This window comes from Cebus imitator, unplaced genomic scaffold (assembly GCF_001604975.1).
Source record: "Cebus imitator isolate Cc_AM_T3 unplaced genomic scaffold, Cebus_imitator-1.0 Scaffold628, whole genome shotgun sequence".
NCBI lineage: Eukaryota > Metazoa > Chordata > Mammalia > Primates > Cebidae > Cebus > Cebus imitator.
The window spans coordinates 165,184-191,120 of NW_016107943.1; the positions used below are offsets into that span (position 1 = coordinate 165,184).

The window sequence follows — 25,937 nt, forward strand, 5'->3', positions numbered from 1 at the left end:
AAAAATTAGCTGGGCATGGTGGCATGTGCCTGTAGTCTCCTCTACTCGGGTGGCTGAGATGGGAGAACTGCTTGGGCCAGGAAAGTGGAGGCTACAGTAAGCTATGATTGCACCATTGCACTACAACCTGGGCATCAGAGCAAGACTCTATCTCCACCCACTCCCCCGCCCAAAAAAAGAGAGAAAGAGACAATGGACATGAAAAATTGAACCCAAACGTTGAGAACCTACTTCTTAGGTACAGAATTTAGAACTTCCCATTATCATGGCATGTCAGAAAAGTCTAACTGTACCCAGGTGAGAGAAAATATGAGGTTACCGATTGTTCAATCACATGCACAGATAACATGAGCTCCATATACAGAAGCTATATTACAATGAAGGCACTCAGTGACATCACCCCATACAACACACATCGTTCTGCAGACACCTAAGGAATCAAAGGACAGCACACATTCAGTAGCAAGTGGGTTTAGTTTCCACTGCTGGGCACAAACTATGACCAGCTCCATCTTCAGAGCACACATAAGGAGCATACTATACCTCTCAAGCAATTCATGAGATCAGAAGACAGACTCCATCCTGAAGGACAAGCACAGGAGTAAAAATAAGGACCCTGTGAGGAAAGCAGGCACAGATGGCTGCAGCGGGCAAAGGCACACGGATTCATGGCTATATGAGAAAGAGAAGAAAGCACTGGTGAGTGGAAAACCTCCACATTAAAATCAAAACAGTGTACTGGTGGTGGGGGGTAGGTACGTTGTTACCGCTGCTGTTCTGTTTTCCCTAAACTACTTACACTTTCAACTTCCCTAGCATTAGGCTTTCAACTTAGAATTCATAAGAGACACAAGAGGATGACTCAAGGTTACAGATCAAGCCACTCTATAACTGGATTATCAACGAACTGCCACTGAGTAATCTGGAACTCATAATAGAAATACGATGCCAAATAATCTGTCTCCTTGCCTGACCTAAAAGAGATCTTTTTGCATTAAACAAAAGTTGTGTGTTTGATGTGTGACCTTGAAGTTTACCTAAAGTCTTCCAGGTTTTTGGTTAGATAATAATCTTTTATTTTTCTACTGATGATATCTCTGTGTGTCTCTGCACCTTGAAAATCGGGATCCTGTGTGGCCCTCACACAGGATGTTCCCTAGATTCTATATATTCCTATTACACATATTATGTTATTAATAGATTATCAGTCCATTCATTCACCAGAAAAATGGTAGGTATTCACTGTATACCAAACACCATTCTAAGCACTGGGGATGCTCTAAAAATGGAGTATATAGTCTAGCAAAAAGAAACAGAACTAAACTCAGAGAGAGAGGGGTGGGAGAGAGAGAAAGAGTGATATTTCAGAACATGAGGGTAAAGAGCAAATGAATTATGAGGGGGTGGCTATATTAGGTAGAGTGGTCAATGAGGGCTTCTGAAAAAGTGGCATTTAGGCAGAATCCTAAATGACATGAGGAGCAACTCATGCTGAGATCTAGAAGAGAGAAGTTCCAGGCAGAGGAAAGAGCTGGGGCAGAAGCTGAGAGGCGGGAAGTCGCCTCCTATGCTTCTGGACCATAATGAAATCCAATGTAGCAATAGCGAGTGGGAGAAGAGAGCAGGGAAGTAGCGGCGGCCACAGTCTGAAGTGTGTGAGAAACAACTGGAGAGTTTTGAGGAGAGACAATTAAGTGACGATTACGTGACTTATCTCCCCTCCCACCAGAAAGAACCATGCAGAAGCCGAACCTTTCAATCACCTGACTACCCATACCACGCACTTTAGGACGACTCGCGCTGGCTACAGCAGAGCACCTATAAGGCAGTGGTGCCATAATAAACTAGTCCTAAAAGTAAGCTGCTTTCAATCACAGTGGTGGCGGTAAGCGGTAGTTTCTCATCTCTACTCTACTTGTCAGCTGAGGAAACGGAGACTCACATGAGGGTCACAGAGGTAGCAGCCAATTGCTGAAATGATACAATTCAGATGTGCTGTTGTTATAACCATGGTTTGAATTTTCCATGGTAAATAAAAGTAATGGCAACGTCAGGACTGGGGAAAGCATAGAGTGGGGTGGTTTGTAAAGAGAAAAGGAAAATGTATTGCCCAAAGAAATGGGTCTGTAACAGTGTGCATTTAGCATTCCCAGGGGCAGTCTTTTCCAAGCTACTTCCAGGCAGGATGTTTCTCTGTACCACTCACAGTTTGGTTGTTTCAAAGGATGAACTGCAACAATCCCAAGGGGCCACTGAATATTGTACATTACAACTGACTGGTTCCCCCCATGCCACTTGTTGGCTTGCATAACCCGACGAGTAGCCCGGTCAGTCCAGTACACGGAGTCTTCAAAGAGAGTCAGGGCATAGGGATGCCGTATAACCTGTGAGGCAGAAGAGAAGAGTGAGACCTCACCCAAAAGTCACAGCCAAGGTGCACTGCGTCAAAGAGGGTATCTGCTCAAGACGACGATTTCCTTTAGCATGTCATTATTTACTAAAAAACAGAAGGAAGTCATTGTGCCAAAGAATGGCAAAAAATACACCACTCCTCCCACACCCCACCTAAACTATTCAAGATCCTTTCACATTCACATGTCATTTACTCTTTATGTTTGTCTGGATAACTACACTGGGCATCTATTTTACAAAAGAAGACAAAACTGAAGCACAGAAAGCAAAGGTGGTGTATCAGGATCGCCTACTAGTTAGAAGTTAGATGGAACTAGAGAGCTTAGAGACTCATCCCCCATTGCCACGCCCCAGCCCCCACTCCATTATCAGCACCCTTGTCCCTGCTATTTCCACTGTCTCGTGCTGCCACTCACTGAATCACATCAATCTATTACAGGTGCATCTTTCCTTCAAGTCACAGCAACTACAAATAATAGCATTTTTTTTCTTTTCTTTTACTAAGTTCTGGGATACATGTGCAGAACGTGCAGGTTTGTTACATAGGTATACATGTGCCATGGTGGTTTGCTGTACCTATCAACACATCATCTAGGTTTTAACCCCTACATGCGTTAGGTATTTGTCCTAATGTTCTCCCTTCCCCTTGCTCCCAGCCCCCAACAGGCCCCAGTGTGTGATGTTCCCCTCCCTGTATCCATGTGTTCTCATTGTTCAAATCCCACTTATGAGTGAGAACATTTGGTGTTTGGTTTTCTGTTCTTGTGTTAGTTTGCTGAAAATGATGGTTTCCAGCTTCATCCACGTCCCTGCAAAGGACATGAACTCATTCCTCTTTGTGGCTGTATAGTATTCCATGGTGTATATGTTTATCATTAATGGGCATCTGGGTTGGTTCTAAGTCTTTGCTGTTGTAAATAGTGCTTCAATAAACATATGTGTGCATGTGTGTTTATAGCAGAATGATTTATAATCCTTTGGATATATGCCCAGTAATGGGATTTCTGGATCAAATGGTATTTCTGGTTCTAGATCCTTGAGGAATTGCCACACTGTCTTCCACAATGGTTGAACTAATTTATGCTCCCACCAACAGTGTAAAAGCATTCCTATTTTTTTTTTTTTTTTTTTTTTTTTGAGACGGAGTTTCGCTCTTGTTACCCAGGCTGGAGTGCAATGGCGCGATCTCGGCTCACCGCAACCTCCGCCTCCTGGGTTCAGGCAATTCTCCTGCCTCAGCCTCCTGAGTAGCTGGGACTACAGGTACGCGCCACCATGCCCAGCTAATTTTTTGTAGTTTTTTAGTAGAGACGGGGTTTCACCATGTTGACCAGGATGGTCTTGATCTCTTGACCTTGTGATCCACCCGCCTCGGCCTCCCAAAGTGCTGGGATTACAGGCTTGAGCCACCGCGTCCAGCAGCATTCCTATTTTTAATGGAGGTCAATAACAGCTCTTCAATAAAATATGTATTTTCTGTATTTTCCCATTTAACTTGTGAAAATAAATTCAACAGAATCTATTGAATAAAAAATATTACATAAGGAACAGACAATAATTTGACCAAGAAATATAAACCTAGTTAATTATTTTTGAAGACAGGGTCTCTGTTAGCCAGGCTAGAGTGCAGTGGCACAATCATAGCTCACTGCAGCCTCGATCTCCCTGAGCTCAGGTGATCCTCCCACCTCAGCCTCCCAAGTATCTGGGACTGCAGGCACACACCATGCCCAGCTAATTCTTGTATTTTTTTGTAGAAATGGGGCTTTGCCATGTTACCCAGGCTGATCTTGAACTACTGGCCTCAAGGGATCCACCAACCTCAGCTTCCCAAAGTGCTAGGATTACAAGTGTCAGACAATGTAACCAGCCAAGTTAAGTTATTAATTTTTTGCTTGACACTTTTTCTTGTTTTTTTGAGATGGAGTCTTGCTCTCTAGTCTAGGCTGGAGTGCAGTGGCACAATCTTGGCTCACTGCAACTTTCACCTTCTGGGTTCAAGTGATTCTCCTGTCTCAGCCTCCCGAGTCACTGGGACTGTAGGCATGCACTACCATGCCCAGCAATTTTTGTATTTTTAGTAGAAACAGGGTTTCACTATGTTGGCCAGGCTGTTCTCAAACTCCTGACCTCAGGTGATCCAATTGCCTTGGCCTCCCAAAGTGCTGGGATTACAGGCATAAGCCACTGCGCCCAGCCAGTTGACAGATTTTCTAAAGGTGTAGAAGCAACAGATTCACATCTATAGCTCAACTAAATCACACTAGTTATAAAAATCCTTCCTGGAAATGGCACAATCTGACCATGAACTGCAATGAAACTATTCATTTTCCTGTTAGTTATATGGGATAGATTGCTTCTCACTATTGCTTTGATTTCCTGGATTGACCTGATAATGTCTATGACATGAAAATTAATTTCTTAGCTGTTTTGATACTTGTCTGATTGCTACCTATCCACAACTGTAGTTTTAATTTGGTTTTCCTCACCACCAACTTACCAAATCACTGGCTATCACCTGTCTTCGATGGTGTCCATTATAATCACAAAAGTCTATGTAATCAAGATAGGAGTCCATGAAGTAGAGCAGTCTGTTGGGGTAATCAATAGTTAAGCCACAGGGCCAGAAGATCTTGTCCTGTACGATGACACTGCGCATGCTGCCATCCATGCTGGCTCGCTCAATGCGGGGGTGGTGGCCCCAGTCAGACCAGAACAGTAGATGCTCACTGTGAAAAGAAATGAGTTACCAATTGGAGGGGACATATTTAAATGTGAAAAGTACTGTCATTTTAAATAACACAACATCCTGTTTATGCACTGCTTAAAATAAATCACCTCTGGTTCAGAATAGATGTACAGAGTTTATTATTTCCTCTAAGTGTCACAAAGTAAAACTGTCATTATAACGCAATCCCAAGCCATCCGGGTATTTTTATAGTGTTCATAAAACGTGTAGTACATAATGTCATAATGTTGCACATTATGACACTGAAATGTCTCATTGTATACAATCCACAAATAGTTGATCTAGAAAAATCCGTCTGTCCTTGTTTGTCTATCCTGTCATGTTTTAAGATAAGGAAATGAATTTATTCTTCATCAGGGATTCATCATAAATTTCACAGGTGTGTAATACTTCATAATATCTAGGAAGTCAACATCACATTGAAGATAACTTGCCTAATTTACCATCCTGCAGAAAAGAATCAAAGTTATAAAATCTAAGTAAATTCAGGGAAAGAAGATCTCAAAAATTTCCAAACACATGGGAGAATTTCTCTTTCTTCCCTTTAGGACCAGCAGGCAAAAACTACCTTTCTTATATGACTTAAAAGGGAGCTCTAATAAATAACATAAGACTGAAGCAAAAAAATTTAGCTTTTTTTGCTGTATGATCATGACTTATCAAAGTTACAGCAAACTGGCCCCTCTATGGACTATGACTGCATGCAGTCATTAGAAACTTAATTTTTAATTGTATGACATTACAAAAATTGTATTGCCAAGCTAATAAATGTGATCTTAAAGTGAACAAACAATTGCTCTTATGTACTTTATGAAGATAATTCAAATAAAGGAGAGATAGCAACACCCAGTTGGACACCTACCATGTCTAAACAAGGGATCATTTTAAATTTTGCTATGAGCAACATGCATATCAGCTACATCATGTTATTGTTTTTCCCTCATCATAACCATGTCAAGGCAACATAACTGAAAAAAAAAAAGTCTTACTTCATTCTGGGATCTAATGCTAGTCCTCTTGGATTTGTTAGGTTTTTACTAATCAGCACAGTTCTGTGGCTCCCATCAATTTTAGAGACTTCAATTGTTTCCAGAGCATAGTCTGTCCAGTAAAGATTACGGCCTACCCAATCAACTGCAATTGTTTCAGTCAAGACAATGCTACTGTCAAACACCTAAAGACAAAAGTGAGCGAAGAGTGAATTCTAGAGCAAATAAATGAATGCAAACATGGATATCATATAAAAATCTAGATTAAACCATCTAACTTGTCCTATAATTACTTGTGGAGATTAGAAAATTTTGTCTTCCCATGTAGCTAACCACCAAATCAACAGTAGGGTTTTCTGAGAAAAGTATACAAGATTTTGTTGCACTGAATATTCTAAGATAATTGCATTGTTGGGTTAGTGCATCGTTTGATTTTGGTTTCAAAAGTGTTTGCAATTAATCAAAAGCTCTCTCCATTTGCTTAGTCGGCAACATTACGAAACTTCATAGTATTTGCATGCAAAGAATAATATCTCTATTAATTAAGCACCAACAATTACAAAATAAAGTTGTACGAGGCAGAGGTAATGTAACTACCAGGAGCCAAGAAACTGAAATTCTTGGAGATGGATTGAGAAATATAACTAAATGAAAGCTAAGAAATGCAACCTCTTAACTTTCCTCTGCTCTCATCCACTAGAAAAGACCGCAAAAGGAACCTCAGATATATTGTGAATTATCTGCATCACATGACCTGGAATTCTGAATCATATATCTGCCTTCAGAGCCCACCTTCCTATCTAAAACAGCCATAAATTCGTAGTTATGAACATGAAGGCATCTTGGGTGTGACATGGCCCAGAAGGTACCATAAGAGCTACCTGGATGAGGTAGGGCCTTCTCTCACTGGTGAATAACAGCAAACAGACCCAAGACAGGGGAACTAGCCAGGCCAAAGGTCAACAGAAATGTACTTACTACTCTTCTGCCCGTTCCATTTTGAAACGCACTCCAGGTTTTACCCTGAGTTGCATCAGACCAAAAGATACGACCACTAATTGAATCAAAATCAATAGCTACAATGTAAGAACCATTCTCGACCAACGAATACATATTGTGGACCTGGGAGGTGATATTGTCAGCAATAATTTTGTTCTGACTTGCTACAAGTAACAGCAGGCTTTCAGATGCTGTACAAGAAAAAAAAAATACAAAAATGTTTCAATAATACTGGGAGAAAACATAAAACAACTCTTTAAAATATTTGATTCAATAGTTTGGTAACAGAAAGAAGGTGTAATTTCAAACCATAGTAAGTGGGGGAAATGCTTTTAATCACTTCATTCTTAACCTTAATAGTTAGCTGATTTTCATGAGGACTTAGACTCTTCATTGGATTATATTTAAGTGTACTTCTAAATACTAGTCTAAAGTAAACTCTGCTTACATTCTTCCTTTTACCATATTTATTTTTGTACTTTGTTTATCTTCCTTACTATTTAATAGATTGTAGGCTTCTGGACAGTAGGAATCACGTCTTAAATATTTATGCTTTCTGAGGCCCTCAGCTACGGCAGAGTTCTATTTCTCCCAACACCCTCTCTCCTCTTTTTCTTTTTAGTAATAAAGTATGCCAAGTTTTAGCTTGGCACAGACTGACCCAAGAGGTCTCTCTCTCCACTCAAGTCTGGAGCAACCACACGACTAAGTTCTGACCAATAGGATGTGAGTAGAAATTACAAACCAAATTTCAGGTCACATTATAAAAAGGAAGCTGCTTGCCTTCCACTTTCTCTTTCCCTTTCCTACTTTCTAAAAGAAAGTAAAGCCTGAAGAATTGGAACTCTTGATATAAGTCACATGATGAGGAAAATAGAGCAGCCCCATGCCCTGGACTGTCCGACATCCAGACTCTTACTTATAAAAGAAAGAAACTTTCTATTTTTCTTTTAGTTTCCTTTATTTGATCACTTTGAAAGCGATCAAATCAATATCCTAATACATAGTAAAAAATCACTTTCTTATAGCAGAAATTGAATTAACATTGGTTCAATTCAATTAATTAAGCATTATATAAAGATACTTAAATATAGAAGTCATTTTAAATAATATAAAAACCATTTGTTATTATCCTAAATACTTTCAAAAATATACTTCTATATTTTTAACCCCTATTTTCCAAAATACACCAAGAATTTAATGTATGTTACCTCATTTAATCCTCTCAAAAAATAGAGGTTTAAAGAGATTGCATAATCTTTATAGGATTCAAGTTGATCTAACTCCTAATCAACATTGTCAAATGCCTACATGTGCCATTTGATTTTAAGCTCTGGGATGTGCTGATAAACTGGCTAGGGTTAGTTCAGCAATTACCTGAGGCTTTGCAAGTCCTCCCATCACTTTCTAACAGGTAGCCTGTATCACATGAGCACCGGAAAGAACCTCTCATATTGTAACAGTGCTGGCTACAAGAGCCTGGAATATCACATTCATCTACATCTTCACAGGTCTTAGAATCATTGGCAAGTACAAATCCCGATGGACATAGGCATTTAGCCCCCAAGGGCTCTTGAACACACTCATGAGTACAACCACCGTTGAAATCTGAGCAGCTGTTCTGGTCTAGAAAAAAGAAAGAAAAATAATGAAAAAACAAAATCAAGAATCTATGCTTCTTTGATTCATTCTTATGCAATAGTTATCATGCAGTATCATGCCACCTTCAATATGATGCCCAGACAAGAACTAAGTTCAGCATTCACTTGGATGAGCTCCACAGGCTGTTCAGGGTTTGCTCTGATTTGCCTGAAGATTTACCATCCTTCCTATTCATTGGCATACGATTGCCTTCTTCACTACAACCTGATATTATAACTCTATTTAATGCAATGAGAGTACTGGGAAAATATTGTTGACATCAAGGAAGAAAAGTATCATTGACAGAGCATGCAAAGAGACCTAAAATTGTTTCTCGTTTTTTTCCTCTGAATTATTCTATTTATAGAAGAATTCTATAGAATTTCTAGAAAATCTTTGAAGTGAACAAAGGGGAAAGGCCATTGAAACATTAGAGTACACAGATCCACTAACACATCATCATGCCTTACTTTCAGAGACAAAATGAAAATGCCTAAAGCCATCCTAAGACAGTTCACATGGCTGAGGATGCAAATACCCTCTACTTCCATGTGTACTCTAACATATTTGCAAGAGTCATAACACAGAACATGCAATAGTAAGGGAAGTAAGTTAATATAATCAGGACATTTTCAGAACAAATGCAACACATAGGATAAGAATCTGAAATACTTCACAATCATACCTGGCTGGGGTTCATCTGAGAGTGAGCATTGATTAAAGAGGAAAGAAAGAAATGACAGTAATTAGGATTACATGCCAATCACAGCATTTTAATCACAGCAACACAAATCCCTGGACTTCATTTTTTTTGTGACAAGTTCTGATTGAAATTAGAAAATATTAAAGTTAGAAAAATTAATGAGCACATTACCAACAGAACCAAATTTAATTTGACAATCTAATGGCCTCAATTTAGTCTTATTTTTTGAAACAAAGACATAAAAAGAAGTAAAAACACATAACCAAGTGCAAAGGATTTAATCAGAAAATCATCCAATGGTGATATATTTTAATTCAATTACGGTTACCCCCTACAAAGATGTGAACTCATAGAGGAACTGAAATCCCTTCCTAAAAACCTACACAGTGACTGTGACAATGGTGATACACACCAGGCTACTGTTCAGAATGAGTTTATGGTCAGTAAACTGTGGTCAGGAAACTTACTGCAAAGTGGGGACTCATCTGTCCCATTGGGGCAGTCAAAGGTGCCATCACACACTACACTCAGATTCACACAGATGTTATGGCCAAGACACTGCCATTGCCAACTAGGACAGTGAAAGGGCTGTGTAGGGCAGTCCTTCTCATCACTCATATCCCCGCAGTCATTGTCCTGATCACAGAGCCAGACCCTGTGGATGCAGTTTCCATTGTCACAGAGGAAATATGATGAAGAGCAAGTCTTGGGGACACAGGCATTGTGCTCATCAGATCCATAGAGGCAGTCCGGATGCCCATCACACTCCCAGATCTTCGGGATGCAGTCACCATCTTCTTGGCACTGAAATTCATCTGAGTGGCACATACCAGGAGGCCTGGTGGCTAGAAGGAAAACATGGGGGAAATGGGCTTGTGAATGTAATTCATGATCCCTTTGATTTTGGATCCAATAGGTGGTGTATAGTAATGACTATAACAAAATTAATACTGAAAGCTAAATAATACAGAGTCTTCTCCCACATAGTCAGAACATAGAAATATTTCTGGTGGCAACTAGTGGATTTGACAACAAACAAAGTACAGGATGCACACTGCTGACTAGAAGATAAGTACCTGTGTCAAAAGAACATTCTGGGCCAGGTACAGTGGCTCATGCCTGTAATCCCAGCACTTTGGGAGGCCAAGGCAGGTGGATCACGAGGTTGGGAGATCGAGACCATCCTGGTCAACATGGTGAAACCCCATCTCTACTAAAAATACAAAAATTAGCTGGGTGTGGTGGTGCATGCCTGTAGTCCTAGCTACTCAAGAGGCTCAGGCAGGAGAATTGCTTGAACCCGGGAGGCGGGGGTTGCAGTGAGCCGAGATTGTGCCACTGCACTCCAGCCTGGCGACAGAGTAAGACTCTGTCAAAAAAAACAAAAAAGGAAAAAGAACATTCTGTTTCCTATGTTTCTAATGTTCTTCCAATTGCAGATTCAATAATAAAGTTTATCTTTCTATGAAAGAATCACCAGAACATTGTAATACAGCTTAAATAGCTATGGTTACTTTGAACTTTATGTGTTTAATATCATGTTTGGGTGTTATTATTTTCCCTCAAATGAACTATACCCAATGAAACCAGCACAAACTAAGTAAGTACACTAAAGGTGATGGTAAATACTTAATTCTTTGCAAACTTTCCACTATGCATTGAGCAGTCCTGGAGAGATAGGTAAGCACTGCTTCCCTTTTCACAGGGGTAAACCGAAACTCTCCCAGGGATCTCACAAGGCAGCAGCAAGCCAACAGGAATTGACAGTTTAAACTCAGCTCATCACAGAATTTTATGTTTCCAATGTGAAACAGGAAAATTGGTGATTAGGAATTTTTAGATGCTGTGAAAACTGTAAAATACATAAGCATTTTATTTAACTTTTCTTTTTAATCCATGGCTTTATACACTACCTTCTGACTTGGGAGGAAAATTCACGAAAACCTGCTTTCCAGGGTCTGAAACACCATTATTCAAACAAGTGTTCAACTCACTGATGAGTTTTTGCAAGTCTAAATCCATTTAACACAAAAAGTGAGCAAATAACAAATAATGTGAGTATAGGCCTCCAGTCTGTGAAGATTATAGATCCATCAGAATTATTTTGTATGAAGTCCTCCTTGAATCCTCCAACTAGAAGAAATTTCTTTTCTCTGAACTTTCATAGGTTCATTTCCAAGACCCTTATAACTGTCTATCTTACTTAATTGTCTCTTGCCTTCTATAATCTCCCTTACCACAGTCTAAGGACAAAGGCCATAAATAACATCTTGGCAGATATTCAACACATAATAGCACAAAGAATAAATTAATCAGAGTCAGTACTGAATACAGCACCATAACATTTCTACACCATGATTTGACCTCTCTACTGAAATTTAAAAGGAACCAGTAAAATATATTTATACAGAGTAAAGCCTCAAAAGTTTAAACCCACTAATGTGGGAAATCCTAAGAAAAACTAAAAGTGAGAACAAAAATATCTAAGAAATATTTAGCCTATCAAAAAGACTATTAGAAGTGTCCATTTATACAACCACTTGATTCACTTAAACATTATTTGGAAACGTCTACTCAATTTTACTATGTGTTCGACATTGCATTCCTTTGAGGATACTTTGTAGTTCAGGCTATCTTTCCCCCAGTTTGTCTGAGTTGGAAAACACTTGTGGTAATATCAATACTGGTAAAAATGAAATGATCCCTTCGTCTGAAACATGCTGGTATGTGTTACTTACGACAGCCTGCTTCATCCGAGTTGTCGTTGCAGTCAAAAACACCATCACAATGTTTTGTGATGCTAATACATTTATCCCCACTGGCACACTTGAATTGAGAAGCAGTACAGTTTAATACTAAGAATGAAAGAGAAAAGCATTAGAAATTAGCTCAGGGCTAAAATGACTAAGCACTGAGACTTTTCTTTTATTTATTTATTTACTTTATATATATTTTATTGCAGTTTAGGTTTGGGGGTACATGTGAAGAGCATATAGGATTGTTGCCTAGGTACATACATGGCAATGTGGTTTGCTGCCTTCCTCCCCATCACCTATATCTGGCATTTCTCCCCATATCCCAACACTGAGATTTTTCTTTTTCTTTTTTTTTTAGGTTTTCATGCTTTATTTTAAATTCTTTTTAGTCTTCCAGACAGTAAAGGGTTTTTTTTCCCCCATTTATTTATTTTATTGCATTTTAGGTTTTAGGGTACATGTGAAGAACATGCAAGATTGTTGTGTAGGTACACACGTGGCAGTGTGATTTGCTGCCTTCCTCCCCATCACCTACATCTGGCATCTCTCCCCTTGCTATCTCTCCCCAACTCCCCACCCTCCACCGTCCCTCCCCTATTTCCCCCCAACTGACCCCGACACTGAGATTTTTCTAAACAAATACTGTGAATAAAAACAAAAGCAATGCACTTACCACAACCAACTTCATCAGATCCATCAACACAGTCCCTGTCCCCATCACAAACAAAGGATAGGTCGATACATCGATGGTTGGGGCAATTAAACTGACTAGGTTGGCATGTCTCTGTCGAATCTAATGTCATTCGAAAACAAAACCAACAAGTTTATTTCCTGGGCAACAAGTACCAGAGCCAAATTAAAAATGGCTAAGTAGCTACAGAAGTTATCTCAATTGTACGTGTGTTCAAAATTCTTTCCAATCAGCCACATTATCAAAGTCAACACAGCAAAGGAACTCAAAACTAGGATAGGTTTTAGAATTGACAGGGCAGAGTCAGAAACCATGATCACACCTTAGAAAACAGACCACATTTAGAAAGTAAGCATCATGTGCTTGGATGGGGATTACATCTCATGGATACTATGAAGTCCATGACTCTAGACCAAAGCCAAGCAATGGTGTCCAATTAGGCAACACAACCAGCACGACCCACATGCCTAGTAGCAGCATGTGGACAGACCCCCAAAACTGGATTTAATCCAAAGTCTAAATAGAAAACTGCTAAAAACAGGGTCCTACCTTGCTGTTAAGACCATATCCTTGGAGTCAGATGCAGTGGCTAGTCCCACCCACAGCTTGAAGTTATATTAAATACAGGCTCATAGAGTATGAAAGCTAGACAGGATCTTGAAGGGATCTTAAAGCTCATCTATCCCAAAAGGTAGTGACTTGCCTAGTCATGCAACCAGGACTAGAACTTAGCCCAGGAAACTTTGCTCCACCTTAAACTATTATTGAAGACACGAAATAAAACAAGCTAAAGGAAAGCAGAACTGGCAAGATGAAAAGCAGGTGGACAAGATTAATGGGAATTTAAATTTTCTGTGCCTCTTTATTTTGCTGCCTTTTTGCTTGTACCAAATGAAAAGAAACATCAATAGCCAAAGGTCTGGATATGTTTATATGATTTTTAAAATTGTTTTAAATATATAAATAGATAGTGGAGAAATTTTCACTTTTTCATTTCCTATCTGAATTGAAGTGTTTGGCATCAGAGACAGTCCTTGCTTTGCTTCCATAGAACTCAATACTTGTAGGTGGACGCTAGGCATCCCATGTGCAGGCACATGCCTTCGTTCTTACAACCTGTTGATACAGAGATTGACAAGTGGGATAGAAGTACTAAAGAGGCAATGAAAATTGCAGGAGCCTTAGAGGAAAGAGTGTAAGGCCATTTGGTTGTTCAAGTCTATTTATGAGGCTGACCAACCAAGAGAAATCAGCTCAAAACTTACTGCAGTTCTTTTCATCTGATCCATCCCCACAATCATTGTCTGTGTCACAGACCCAGTTCTTTGAGATACACTGGTGGTTATCACAGGTGTACTGGGTGTCAAGGCAGGAAACAGGTGCTTGGGTGGGGCAGTTCTGCTCATCACTGCCATCCACACAGTCGTTGTGCTTGTCACAGTGCCAGCGTTCAGGAATGCACTCTCCATGGCCACAGGTGAATGCCGAAGGTGAACAGGTATTATCTACAACAGCAACAAACAGGTTATGAAGACATTTGTTGTTACAGCCTTTTAAATGAGTTCTTGCCTTGTAAAGGCCCAGTTCTTCACCTTTTTCAGTGGAGGCATTGCACATAATAAGGAGAAAGGTTCACCAAGTGATGCCACCATCATTAACATCATTACTCGTTGGCATTTATTTGGTATTTATCATAGTACATGCATTTTTCTAAGTCACGCACATACACACATTATATAACTTCTCTAAATCCTCACAAGAATACTATGAAGTGCCTATAATTACATGCATTTTACAGATAAGGAAATTGAGGCTTTGGGAAATGTAGGAACCTGCTTATGATTCATGCTGTGGTTAGACTGACTCTAATGTTCATCTTTAATTTTCAAGCTGTACTTCCTCCAACCACAATTTCAAATTCAGACTACAGAAAGCTTGAAAATGTGTCATATGAAAAGTGCAAACAGATAAAATATTAAGGTAAAATGCTGTGCTCTTAGTAACAAGAAGATAATACACAAAAACATGAATATTTAAGAAATTTCAGAAAAATGTACAAATCAGCACTTGACTCTTTCAAATCTGTCATGCCTCTTTCTCTCCAAAAGAAAGGTTATTATTAGTATTAATTTCACCTTAATAGAGATTTCTGAGAATTCAACTGTTTCCTTTTTTAAAAAATTTATTGTAATACTTTTGCCCTCTGCAATAGTGTTTATTAGGCCTCAAACTATATAGATTAGATTACCATCAAAAGACAAATATAAAAGTTAAGATCACCATTTCATTGTTAATTTATTTTACTCTAACATGGGGGAAACATGTAACACATGAGATTTTTCAAAGGCTATGATTGCAAGTAGTTATTCTGTGATACTAGCCTTTCAGTTATAAAGGTTAGGTCTAGTTTATTTTTGGTTTTTGTTGTTGTCGTTTGTTTGTTTGTTTGAGGCAGGGCCTTACACACTTTTGGTTCGCTGCAGCCTCAACCTCCCCAGCTCCAGCAATCCTCCCACCTCAGCCTCCCAAGTACAAATTTTTGTACTTTACAAATTTTGGGAAAATACAAAATACAAGTTAGCTGGGTGTGGTGGCACGTGACTATAGTCCCAGCTACTTGGAATTTTCTATTTTTGTATTTTGCAGTAGTTCCAGCTATTTATAATTTTGTATTTTTTGTAGAGACCGGGTTTCTCCATGTTGCCCAGGCTGGTCTCAAACTTTTGGGCTCAAGCAATCCTCCTATCTCAACCTCCCAAAGTGCTGGGATTACAGGCATGAGCCACCTTGCCTGGCCAGATCTAGTTTATTTCAATTTGACTTTTTGAGGAATTTGCTAAGACGTAATGACTGCATTGGTCCAAACAGCCAAAGTCAAAGAAAAAATTTGTTGAAGATAGTCTAAGTCAAGCCTGGAAAGCATCCATAAAATCACGAATGAAATTTCTTGCTTAGCTTCCTAAAAGCCTCTGAAGTCCACGTTAAGAATCTGAAATTCTAAAAGATATTTTTTCCTATATAAATAACTCAAGCTTTTGCTTATTTTCTTTAAAGCCCACCTCTACCGTATTCATCCCAGGAAATATTGCCAGTGCATTGCTACTTACTAAGTGTGCCACATAGTTGCTCGTCACTGTTATCATGACAATCATCGACTCCATCACAGCGATAGTACTGGGGCACACATCTGCCATTTTGACATGGGAAGGAAAATAAGCCACACTGCTCCGTGGGTGGTTCATTGCTTGGGTCGCCCTCGCACGTTAAGTGATTGGAAGCCAGCCTCATTCCATAAGGGCATCCACATACTCGCTGGAAATTTGGCACCGGGAAGCAGAAGTGGCTGCAGTCACCATTGGGATGTGTGGGTTGACTACAGGCATTAGAACCTGCAAAAGCAAAGCCCTGAGGTAGTCAGTCATGTACATTTCACTAGGTGGGTCACGGGTTTGATTTGTGAAGGAAAACAAACGGGACAAAACATTTTTCAGACCCAACACTAAAACGTACCTTCCTCTTGGAAATCAACCTGCCAAATATAACACTCCATTTAAGTATGGAAAAGTCCCAAAATGTGTTTTTCCTGACAACACATTTAAGGCTATAGCAGCATTGGACAGAGATTTGAAGTCTTAACACTCTTAGATTATGTGAACGACGAGAATATAAAACTACCAGGAGCTAGACCTTTAAGTAATAAGTACTCAAAGAGAACAGGAACCACGATAACAAATAAATAAACCCATACAAAAAAAAAACCCAAAAAACTGGGCAATCTCACTCACCAGTCTGGATGTTGATATCATACGATTTTAAATGCAGTATGTAAGAAATGCCACTTCGGATAACTGTCATTCCGCCACCATCTGCTTTCCTGACTCGAATAATGGCACCCAGTCTCCAGTCAGTAAAAAATAAATGCTCTGAGAAGAAATACGGGTAGATTAGTATTTTCAGTCACAGCTAACTTGAGAAAATGCAAGAGAGGCTTGTAACACTTCTTGAAAATATGAACATCTTCCTCCGTGAATATCTGTAGTATGTTTCCATAATCATTTTCCATGACTTGTTACTCTCTAGTAATGCTCTGTGGAAGTCTGTATGTAAATAATACCAGGGTTCAGGTTCAGGCAAGCACATATGGCTTTACGATGGCATTTAGTAGCAACTGAGTTTAGTTCTGCATAGGTAATGGTAAAAATCAGAATCAGAGAAATCTTCTACAGAGCATTAAATGAGGCCTCATAGGTCTGCGCTCTCATTCCTGCTGAGTGCTTTTTGTCAAATACTACATTGTGTGAAGGAGACAGTCTGAATTCTTCCTGAGATCCTTCCCAGGTCAAACATTTCATAGCCTATGTTTTAATGAGAACACTTAAATTGGGTTTTTGTTTTTGTTTTTTACCCTCAACTTAAATAAGAAGTTGTTGAGAAGGAAAAGTACAAGTCTAGCCCCAAAGGAAACTTTCAGTGTATGTTTGAGGATCGATAAAAATCTCAACACAAACATGGATACACCTCCAACCACATCACTAATGTTCCATGGCACTCAGAATGGTAAGAGAGGTGATGTAAGCTACTAAATAACAAAAAGTTAATCATGTTCACTTTACACTAACTACTGCAGCAGGAAAGCAAACGTGTATTTTTAAAAGAAAGAATTGCATCAATGTTGATTTTCTCTTTAATGACAGTTTAACTAACAGAAAACCCTAATGAATCAGAAAATGCTTAAGATGTCATAAATTTTATTTGACCAGTCTCCTTATCTGTGGTCTAATCAACGACCAGTCAGTCATTGGACTCCCTAAATCTTCTCTCTAGAGACTGGCAACCCCAGCCCCACTACTCACAAAGGTATCTTAATATGCTTTAAAAAGTAAGGAGCTCAGTAAGTCTTTTAGTTCTCCATGATGCACAATTAAGAAGATCTAGCCCTTTAGTAAAAAGGTACATAATTTCTATGGTGTTGCACAACAAAAGAACTTTCCAAAAGAAATTCACAATGAAAGGCAATGCTGAAAGAAACAAAGAATTATTTTATTTTGGGAATGTTGCGTTGCCCTCGTGGGTACGCATTCACTTTTTTCATACTGATGAAACCAAAAGATACTAAAACTATATTTTCTAGAATCCCAAAACATTCCAGCCCAGAACAGGCAAAATTCAACATTTTTTTAATGTTTCTACGTGACAGCAAATAGCGTGTGTCTGACATCATTAGTGAAATGGGAGTAAATCCATGGCGGTGGCAGGAAGGGAACAGGAGGAGTATTTATAATTAACTCATCAAAAATCTCATGAGCATTTTTTAAATACCACACACTCCTCCACAGATAAACAGACAGCAGGACAGGATATGCAATATACTTACTAACTATTCATTCCACACATACATTCTATACATGTGAGACAGTCTTTGATTTATAGTGAGTGTCTAGTTTTTTCAAGCACTATGTTAATTATTCAAAGTAGGAGGTTTCAGCCAGGGACACAACTAGCATATACAAAGGGCTTTTGGTAGACCTAAACAAAACATGACCACTTTAACTGGAGTCATCACGGTTTGTCAATGAGACTCAGGATAGATTTCAGTCTCTCCCTTCCCTCTTGCCCTGGCGCTTTTATGCAGTGCACAAGCTATACAACCATTCACAGAGCTCCTGTTTTCAAGAATAAGCAAACCACCTGTTTCATGGTACCAGGCTTCATTCTTATTCCTGGCAACTCAACTCACAACAGCATGCCTGCACTCAAAAGGGGAGCTGCAAAGGCAGGTGAGCATTGGCTGTGCTCATTGTGACTGTAGTTACTCAGAATTCATGCTTCCCAGCAATCCTCACTAGCAGCATGAAATTATTTGGAAAGGTTGATGAAAAAACAATTAATATGTCTTGCTGTTCTTCATAAAGCATAACCTAACACTTCTACAAAACAAAGATGATGTCAGTTCCCCAACGTTTTGAATAAAAAGTTTCAAAGTCGTTCAGTGAACATACAGTTGATGAATATGTGTCATGGTTTCTTGCACAAGGATTTCTAATGAGATTCTTGTAAACACTGGAGAACAATGAAATGCTATAACAGTTACTATAAACAACTCTTGCTGCTTTATTCTTGAAAATGAAGGCAGTAATTTACTGTTTCCTCATGTGATACTTGTATAACTAAGTACTTGGGATGTTGAATTATACAATACATGTAATCTGTACCTATATACATTGTCAACATTATACAAATATATGCAAAATAAAATCACACTCTAAAAGTGAAATACACCATCAACAAACCAAATGTTTTGTCTATATATAACAGCACCATTTTAAATTTTTTTCATTTTTAGGGGGCCAGTTTTCTGGGATTGTGAGGATGAGATTACTGTTATAACTTGCAACGTATAAATAAAAACAATAAGCACTTTTATTTGCTTTAAAACATACCTCCAAACATGGTAAGTCCAAATGGGTGTGACATCTGCTCTATATGGCCCAGTCTTCTTCTGTCTAAACCATCAAACGTGCTGTGCTCAATTTTATCAAAATAGGCATCTACCCAGTATAATCGTGAAGCACTAAAATAATAAAATATTTAGTTACCACACTTTGGGAGGCCAAGGTGGGTGGATCACCTGAGGTCAGGAGTTCAAGACCAGTCTGGCCATCATGGTGAAACCCCATCTTCATTAAAAAAAAAAAAAAAAAAAAAAAAATGTAGTTACCTCTTGTCCAAAAACTATCAGAGTACCCTTACTGAGGTCATTCAAAAATAGTAAGGTCAGTTGACACATTTATTAAACAAAGTTTTCAAAATTTAAATTACATTTTTTAAAAATTTAATAGTTTTATGTCCCCCAGAAAGAGACAGCTACTTTCATGAAGTGGCTTTCAATTAATTGTCTTAGAAAACTTACAATGCTGCTATCTTTGAGCCAGGAATTTTATTTTTCTTCTTGTGAAATCATTAGTTTTCACCACAGCAGTAGATAGCCAACTATGTTTATGTTCTTTGTATTCTCATTCAATATTCTTCTCCCATCACCAATTAATTATTTAAAATTCTATGAGGGCAAGCAGTCCCAGTTTCCTTACTCCAGCATACCACCCCAGACTGCCTCATTATGTGCTCTGCAGTAAAAGGGAAATAAGTAACGGGGATGATGATTCCTACTTACGCCCAATCGATGGCCAAGCCATTGGGCCATCCAAGAGTAGTGTTTACTATAGGCAAGAGGTGAGATCCGTCGCTCCATGCTCTCATAATTTTAGCAGGACGGAACCAATCAGTGAAGAATAGATACCTAGAAAAAGTAGTAGTAAATCAAGGCTGTTAACACTGGGACAAATTACATGACTTCAAAAGATTTGGAACAAACAGATTCTCCAGATACTGCAACTGATTTTGCTTTCTGTATATGCAATTGAGCTTAAAATATGTAGTGTATAACTGACATACTTCTCAGTTAAAATTTTAGTTATCAACATGTAATCAAAGCCACAAATACAAATGGCATTAAAATGGGCACTGAGAGAAGAGAACCACTGTCTTAGACTTTAGAACCGAAATCTATTGTTTAACATATTCTCTAACAAGACACAATTCAGGTTACCTATTAAATATTCCATGCTGTTAAATAAAATAATAAACCACAAGCAGAGCAAGAAAACAGATTTCAATCTCTTTCTCTCTGGATTAAACATCCAGGATCCTCTAGTCATTCTTCCATAAGGAATTGATTAATATCCAGGAAATCATTCATCTCGGATGAGGAGAGCATCCCAATCAATGCAATGCCAACAGTATCTTACCCAAGGCAATTTCTAAGAGTAGAAAAAGATAAGACCAGAGGGAAAACAAACAAACAAACAAACAAAAACACCTTTTTCTCTTTCTTGGGGTCCAGAGGAATCAAAATTAGTCTTTTCCAAAATGTAACTTTCTAAAATGTAACTACTTCATATCATTTTAAAACAAAGAGTCATCAGGAAAGGAATTCAACAGTTTTTCAAAACCAGAGGCCAAAGGTTTGGGTTAAGACAAATTCATTAGAAAAATAAACTGTTTAACTTGGTATAGGGCAACGAAATTTCTTATCAATAATAACATCAGTTTTAAAATGTGTTTCTTTTATTATCTTACAGAGAGAAAATTAAAGCAGACACTCTAGAGGCAGCAGACCTTCTTAGGCACACAGGCATTCCAGTCAGACAGGTCTGGAATTTGAATACTGACCATTGCCTAATAGCTGCAGGCCCTTTCACAAGTCACTTTATCTCACTGGGCCTTAGATTCATTCTCTCTAAAATGGGTATTTACACACACCTCCTTCACCAACTAGCTTTGGGATCCGGTAAGATTAGACATCTAACGGAAGCACAGGGACAGATGTTCCCTGGGAAATCGGGCGTTAGTGAGTTACCAGCCATCTTTTTTAATCATTCCACTCATACACAGCACATAGCTCAGATTTGTTCTAAATAAATACAGTAGCAGTTAAACATATTTAAATAAGAAAGGTAGGTAGGAACCAAAAAGGAATCCTGTGAACTCTTCTGTCTTTCCTTGTCTGGCACTACCAATTATAGAATGGTGAAACATGAAACTTTGTGGTCTGAAAAACTTTTTATTCTGAAAACTACTGAATGATTAAGCAAGTTTTGCTAAGCTTTATATCAATATATTAAAGCAAAGAAAGAATTTGAGTCTTTTCTGTTAATTCTGTTGCGTATTCACTCCTTCTCTACTGAATCTATATCACATTGTTTGGTCCTCTGTAACTGTGAAAAAAAAACTACACTTCAATGAAGACTAGGAAAGCCAAAACTTAGAAGAAAGGTTTTGAGTTTAAAAACAATTTTTTTACTCCACCAGAATAAAGATTTTGAAGGAGAAAAATGATTAGTGAAGCTTATGCTAAGGAGATAAAATTTAAGGTGATTTCAATTAATACAGTTCAATCTTACATTTGCTGAACTTACAAATCCCTAGGACATCACTTTTCAATGACTGTAAAAGACATGCAGTTTCAAGCTCTTAGGATAACATAAATACACTTACCCAGCAAGAGGATGAATTACCACTGATCGTGGGTTATTTAAATACTGAACTACTGTTCGTCTCATTTTATCAGCTAGTCCCATGACACTGATACTCTTGTAATGAGAGTCTGTCCAATAGAGATTCTTTGAAATCCAATCGAAAGCCAAACTTTCAACATTTTCCACCCTGTTAGCTGCTAGAATTTCTCTTCCTATAATTTAAAATATGGACATGTTTTAATCAATTTTCCTACTAATGCATATTGAAATTTTGTGTCAGAGTTAGAGCGTATTTCAGGAATATATGTGGAATTCTTTAAAAAAAAAAAAACTCTGTAAGCTGCTGAGCAATAACATGAGATAAACCTAGAATCTATCCATTCCTCAAACTTTGGATCGCAAAGAATAGATATGATACTGACAAACAGAACCAGGAATGGTATGGCCTGGATGTACTCCCATGTTCAATCTTCCAGAAAAAATTTCTCACTGCAGAACATCTGAAGAAGAGATACCTGAGTCCACCTACTACCACCCGGAGGCGGCTCTGATAAGCTGACACCACTAGGTACGACCTGAGGGTAACCCTGAGGTGTCACCGCCCAGCTAGCTCATCAACAGTCTTCCACAGCCACAAAGTTGCCAAGTTTGGGAAAAGGCCAGCAGAGATACCAGAAAGGAAATCAGAAGTGAGGTTTTTTTAAAAAAACACTTTCCTCTTTATGTAGTTGTTATGCCTTCTTTTCTCCCTCTTTTTTCTTTTTTTCACTAAAGAAAATCTGAATCAGAATAAACAGCCGTACCTCTTTCTTTGCAGTAGGAAGAAAAAAAATCCTACTGCTTTTTCTATTCATTTATTCAGCAAATTGTGAAAAGAAAGTTCTCTATGTGATAGACAATTGACTAGATATTTAGAAAACACAGTACTGCTAATAGTGATAATAATCACAGCTTAGATTAAATGTGCACTTACTATGAGGCAGAAACTGGACTAAGTACTCTACATGGATACATCCATCATCACAGCCATTCAATCAAGTAGGCCTTAGTACCTTTCCTATTCTATAGATGAGGGAACCAAGCCAAAGGGAAGTGAAGCATCTGAAAAGAAGTATGGACACCACCCTCAAGGTAATTCATAGTGAGGTGGTGAAAGAGGAGGAGGTAACTAGGCAAACAGACAAAAATAAAAGCGTAATGGGTGCTGAGATGGAGGGGTGCATAGGATGGTCTGAGAGCACTGACTCCTAATGGACCACATGGCAAGGCAGAGGTCTGGGGTGGTTGACAGAGACTGAAAACTCCACATGTTCTAGGAGCATGGCTGGAGGTTAATGAGTCAATGATAGAGGCTAAAGGAGAGGGAGATGTTGATGATGACCACCAGGTGGGGATGAGGCACCAAGGAAGGGGTGAGTGGTCATGCCCTTCCTCTAAGGCCTGTGAGAAGTTGGATGAAGTATCCACTTGGCTTAGATGTGATTGTAGGATATCCAGGTAAGTTATCCAAAAGGCAGCTGGCACTGTGGGTCTGAACCTCAGAGAGAACTTGCATAGAGATTTTATCATGATCTACAAGAAGGCTTCCTTGGTCTTTCCCTATTCCCCAGGTTAGGAGGAAAAACACTCAGTAAATGCACTATATCAAAGTCTCCCCACAATTATTTAGTTGCTACACAGATGGTAATCAAACGCATGAAAGGTATGAAATTATTCAGAGAGAGGAAGACCAATGTTGAACACAAGATTTACAGTTTTTTGTAGAACAGGCAAAGGAGAAAGATCTCCAGGGTACACTAGAAAAAAAATGATTAAGAAATAGAAGTAAATCCAGGAACGTGCTGTCATGGAAGAAAGAATTTTTCTTTTTTTAGACAAGAGCCTCACTCTGTGGCCAGGCTGGAGTGCAGTGGCATGATCTCAGCTCACAGCAACCTCTGCCTCCCGGGTTCAAGCAATTCTCCTGCCTCAGCCTCCTGAGTAACTGGGGCTACAGGCATGTGCCACCACGCCCAGCTAAATTTTGTATTTTTAGTAGAGACGGGGTTTCACCATGTTGGCCAGGATGGTCTTGATCTCTTGACCTCCAAAGTGCTGGGATTACAGGTGTGAGCCACCGCGCCCAGCCAGAAAGAATTTTTGAGAGAAGATGGCCAAATACAGATACCAAATACAGGACTGAAAGGCATTATTTAGTTTAACAAGAAGAGATTGGAGGTGACCAGGATGAGAGGGGTTTCAGTCACTTGGCGGGCAGATTGCAAGAGGTGAGGAATCAATGAGAAATGTGGAAGAGGGGATAGGAAAGTGCAAATCAGTCTTTCAAGAAACTTGACCATGAAATGTGAAGGAGTTGTCACTAAGGAGGAACATGCAGTGAAGGGTAAGTTGCATATTTTTTAGGATGGGAGCAACTTGAGCTTATCTGATGATAGGGAAAAGTCCGTAGAAAAAGAAAATTTAGAAAAGAGAAGGGATCATTGATGGAGGGAGTTCTCCCGAGGGCTTCACTAAGCTAATCTTGACTTTTAATGTGTTTTTTCTTTTTCTTTAGAGACAGGTGTCCCCTAGGCTGGAGTGCAGTGGCACATTCATAGCTCACTGTAGCCTAGAACTCCTGACCTCAAATAATCCTCCCAAGTATCTGGCACTACAGACACACCACTGCACTGGCTAATGTGATTTCTGACAACTCATTTCCTGCATATACTGTGTACACATTCAAAAAAAAAAAAAAAAAAAGAAGAACAATATAATACCTCCCTCACCAAAGTATAGAGAGTTTAACCAATGACTATGACGAATATTTTAAAGGGTAGCTTGCTCAGCATATGGACTTGAAATTTACCAAAAATACGATGAGAATTCCCGATCAACAAAACAAAAAGACGCTGACCTGTGGAGGTGCCAATGGGAGACTGGATCTGTATGCAGCTGAGAAAGCCAGTACTACCTTTTGCTGAGAACCAAACTCAACTGCAGTTCTCCAAGCTCAGTGGGCCTGATTCAATCCTCAACAAAGATAATTTCGGGTTCAAAATAGCAGGTCGACCAACCAAACTTGTTTATCTCCTCTTCCTTCCAAACGCTACTTAAAAGACGGTAAAAGGACAGCAGATGAGCAACTCCAACAAAGGTTTGAAAAGTAAGTTATCGGAGGAATGATAACTCAATCAAGAAGGGGAAAATGCTACAAACTAAGTGTCCACAGAAGAGAGGCACACCCCCACACATGCAGAAGCCTCAGTGCACTCACACTCAGAGACACTAGGTCCTAAGAAAGGCAGGGGTAAGGAACTAAGGGGCTCAGATAAAGTCAGGATAAGGAGCAGTCCAATGCCCAGGTCCCTCCCAGATCCTGAGTATCACACCACTCCTCTATCTCCCATAAGGGACCAGAGATTTTCTTCTATGGAGGAGCTGAAGCAGAATGGCTGTGGGTTCGGGGCACCGTGCTCAATGGAGAACTGAGGTGGACATGGAACTGAGTACAGGAGGATTATAGGAATACTGGAACGGCGCCCTCAGCTCCCTTTCCTCTGTCCACTCCCTGAACATAGACCACCATCTCCCCACATCTTCCCCTTACCCCAAGAAGGAGAATGAAGGCATCTATGAAGGAGAAATTAATCACCCCCAGAACAGACCACCATCTCCCCACATCTTCCCTTGACCCAAGAAGGAGAATGGAAGCATCTATGAAGGAGAAATTGATCATCTCCAGAAAAGAGTCGCTAATGCTGCCTTAAGGAGCAATCTGGCAACCAAGCCACTTCCCCGCCTGCAACTCACAAGCTGACAAGGCCTATCTACACATAGAGACTTTCTGGTCAAGTTTTATAACCTAGGCCGGGCGCGGTGGCTCAAGCCTGTAATCCCAGCACTTTGGGAGGCCGAGGCGGGTGGATCACGAGGTCAAGAGATCGAGACCATCCTGGTCAACATGGTGAAACCCCGTCTCT

General features: G+C 39.3%; 1 protein-coding gene across 4 annotated transcripts in view; it reads right to left on the reverse strand.

Annotated features, from left to right (window-relative positions):
- Positions 1 to 25,937, reverse strand: part of LRP2 (LDL receptor related protein 2) — a 224,340-nt gene that overhangs the window by 101,869 nt on the left and 96,534 nt on the right. For 2 of the 4 annotated variants that reach the window (XM_037734498.1, XM_037734500.1), the window contains exons 17-32: positions 21,995 to 22,187; positions 20,112 to 20,237; positions 19,381 to 19,511; positions 16,726 to 16,863; positions 16,048 to 16,329; positions 14,206 to 14,445; positions 12,923 to 13,042; positions 12,232 to 12,348; positions 9,961 to 10,338; positions 9,476 to 9,490; positions 8,527 to 8,775; positions 7,129 to 7,340; positions 6,151 to 6,335; positions 4,913 to 5,141; positions 2,207 to 2,384; positions 544 to 672 (exon numbers count right to left, since the gene is read on the reverse strand). In XM_037734498.1, the coding sequence (XP_037590426.1) occupies positions 544 to 672; positions 2,207 to 2,384; positions 4,913 to 5,141; positions 6,151 to 6,335; positions 7,129 to 7,340; positions 8,527 to 8,775; positions 9,476 to 9,490; positions 9,961 to 10,338; positions 12,232 to 12,348; positions 12,923 to 13,042; positions 14,206 to 14,445; positions 16,048 to 16,329; positions 16,726 to 16,863; positions 19,381 to 19,511; positions 20,112 to 20,237; positions 21,995 to 22,187 (2,922 nt within the window). The remainder of the gene's footprint in view (positions 1 to 543; positions 673 to 2,206; positions 2,385 to 4,912; positions 5,142 to 6,150; positions 6,336 to 7,128; positions 7,341 to 8,526; positions 8,776 to 9,475; positions 9,491 to 9,960; positions 10,339 to 12,231; positions 12,349 to 12,922; positions 13,043 to 14,205; positions 14,446 to 16,047; positions 16,330 to 16,725; positions 16,864 to 19,380; positions 19,512 to 20,111; positions 20,238 to 21,994; positions 22,188 to 25,937) is intronic. The other 2 variants (XM_017517337.2, XM_037734499.1) reach the window with 1 other exon arrangement.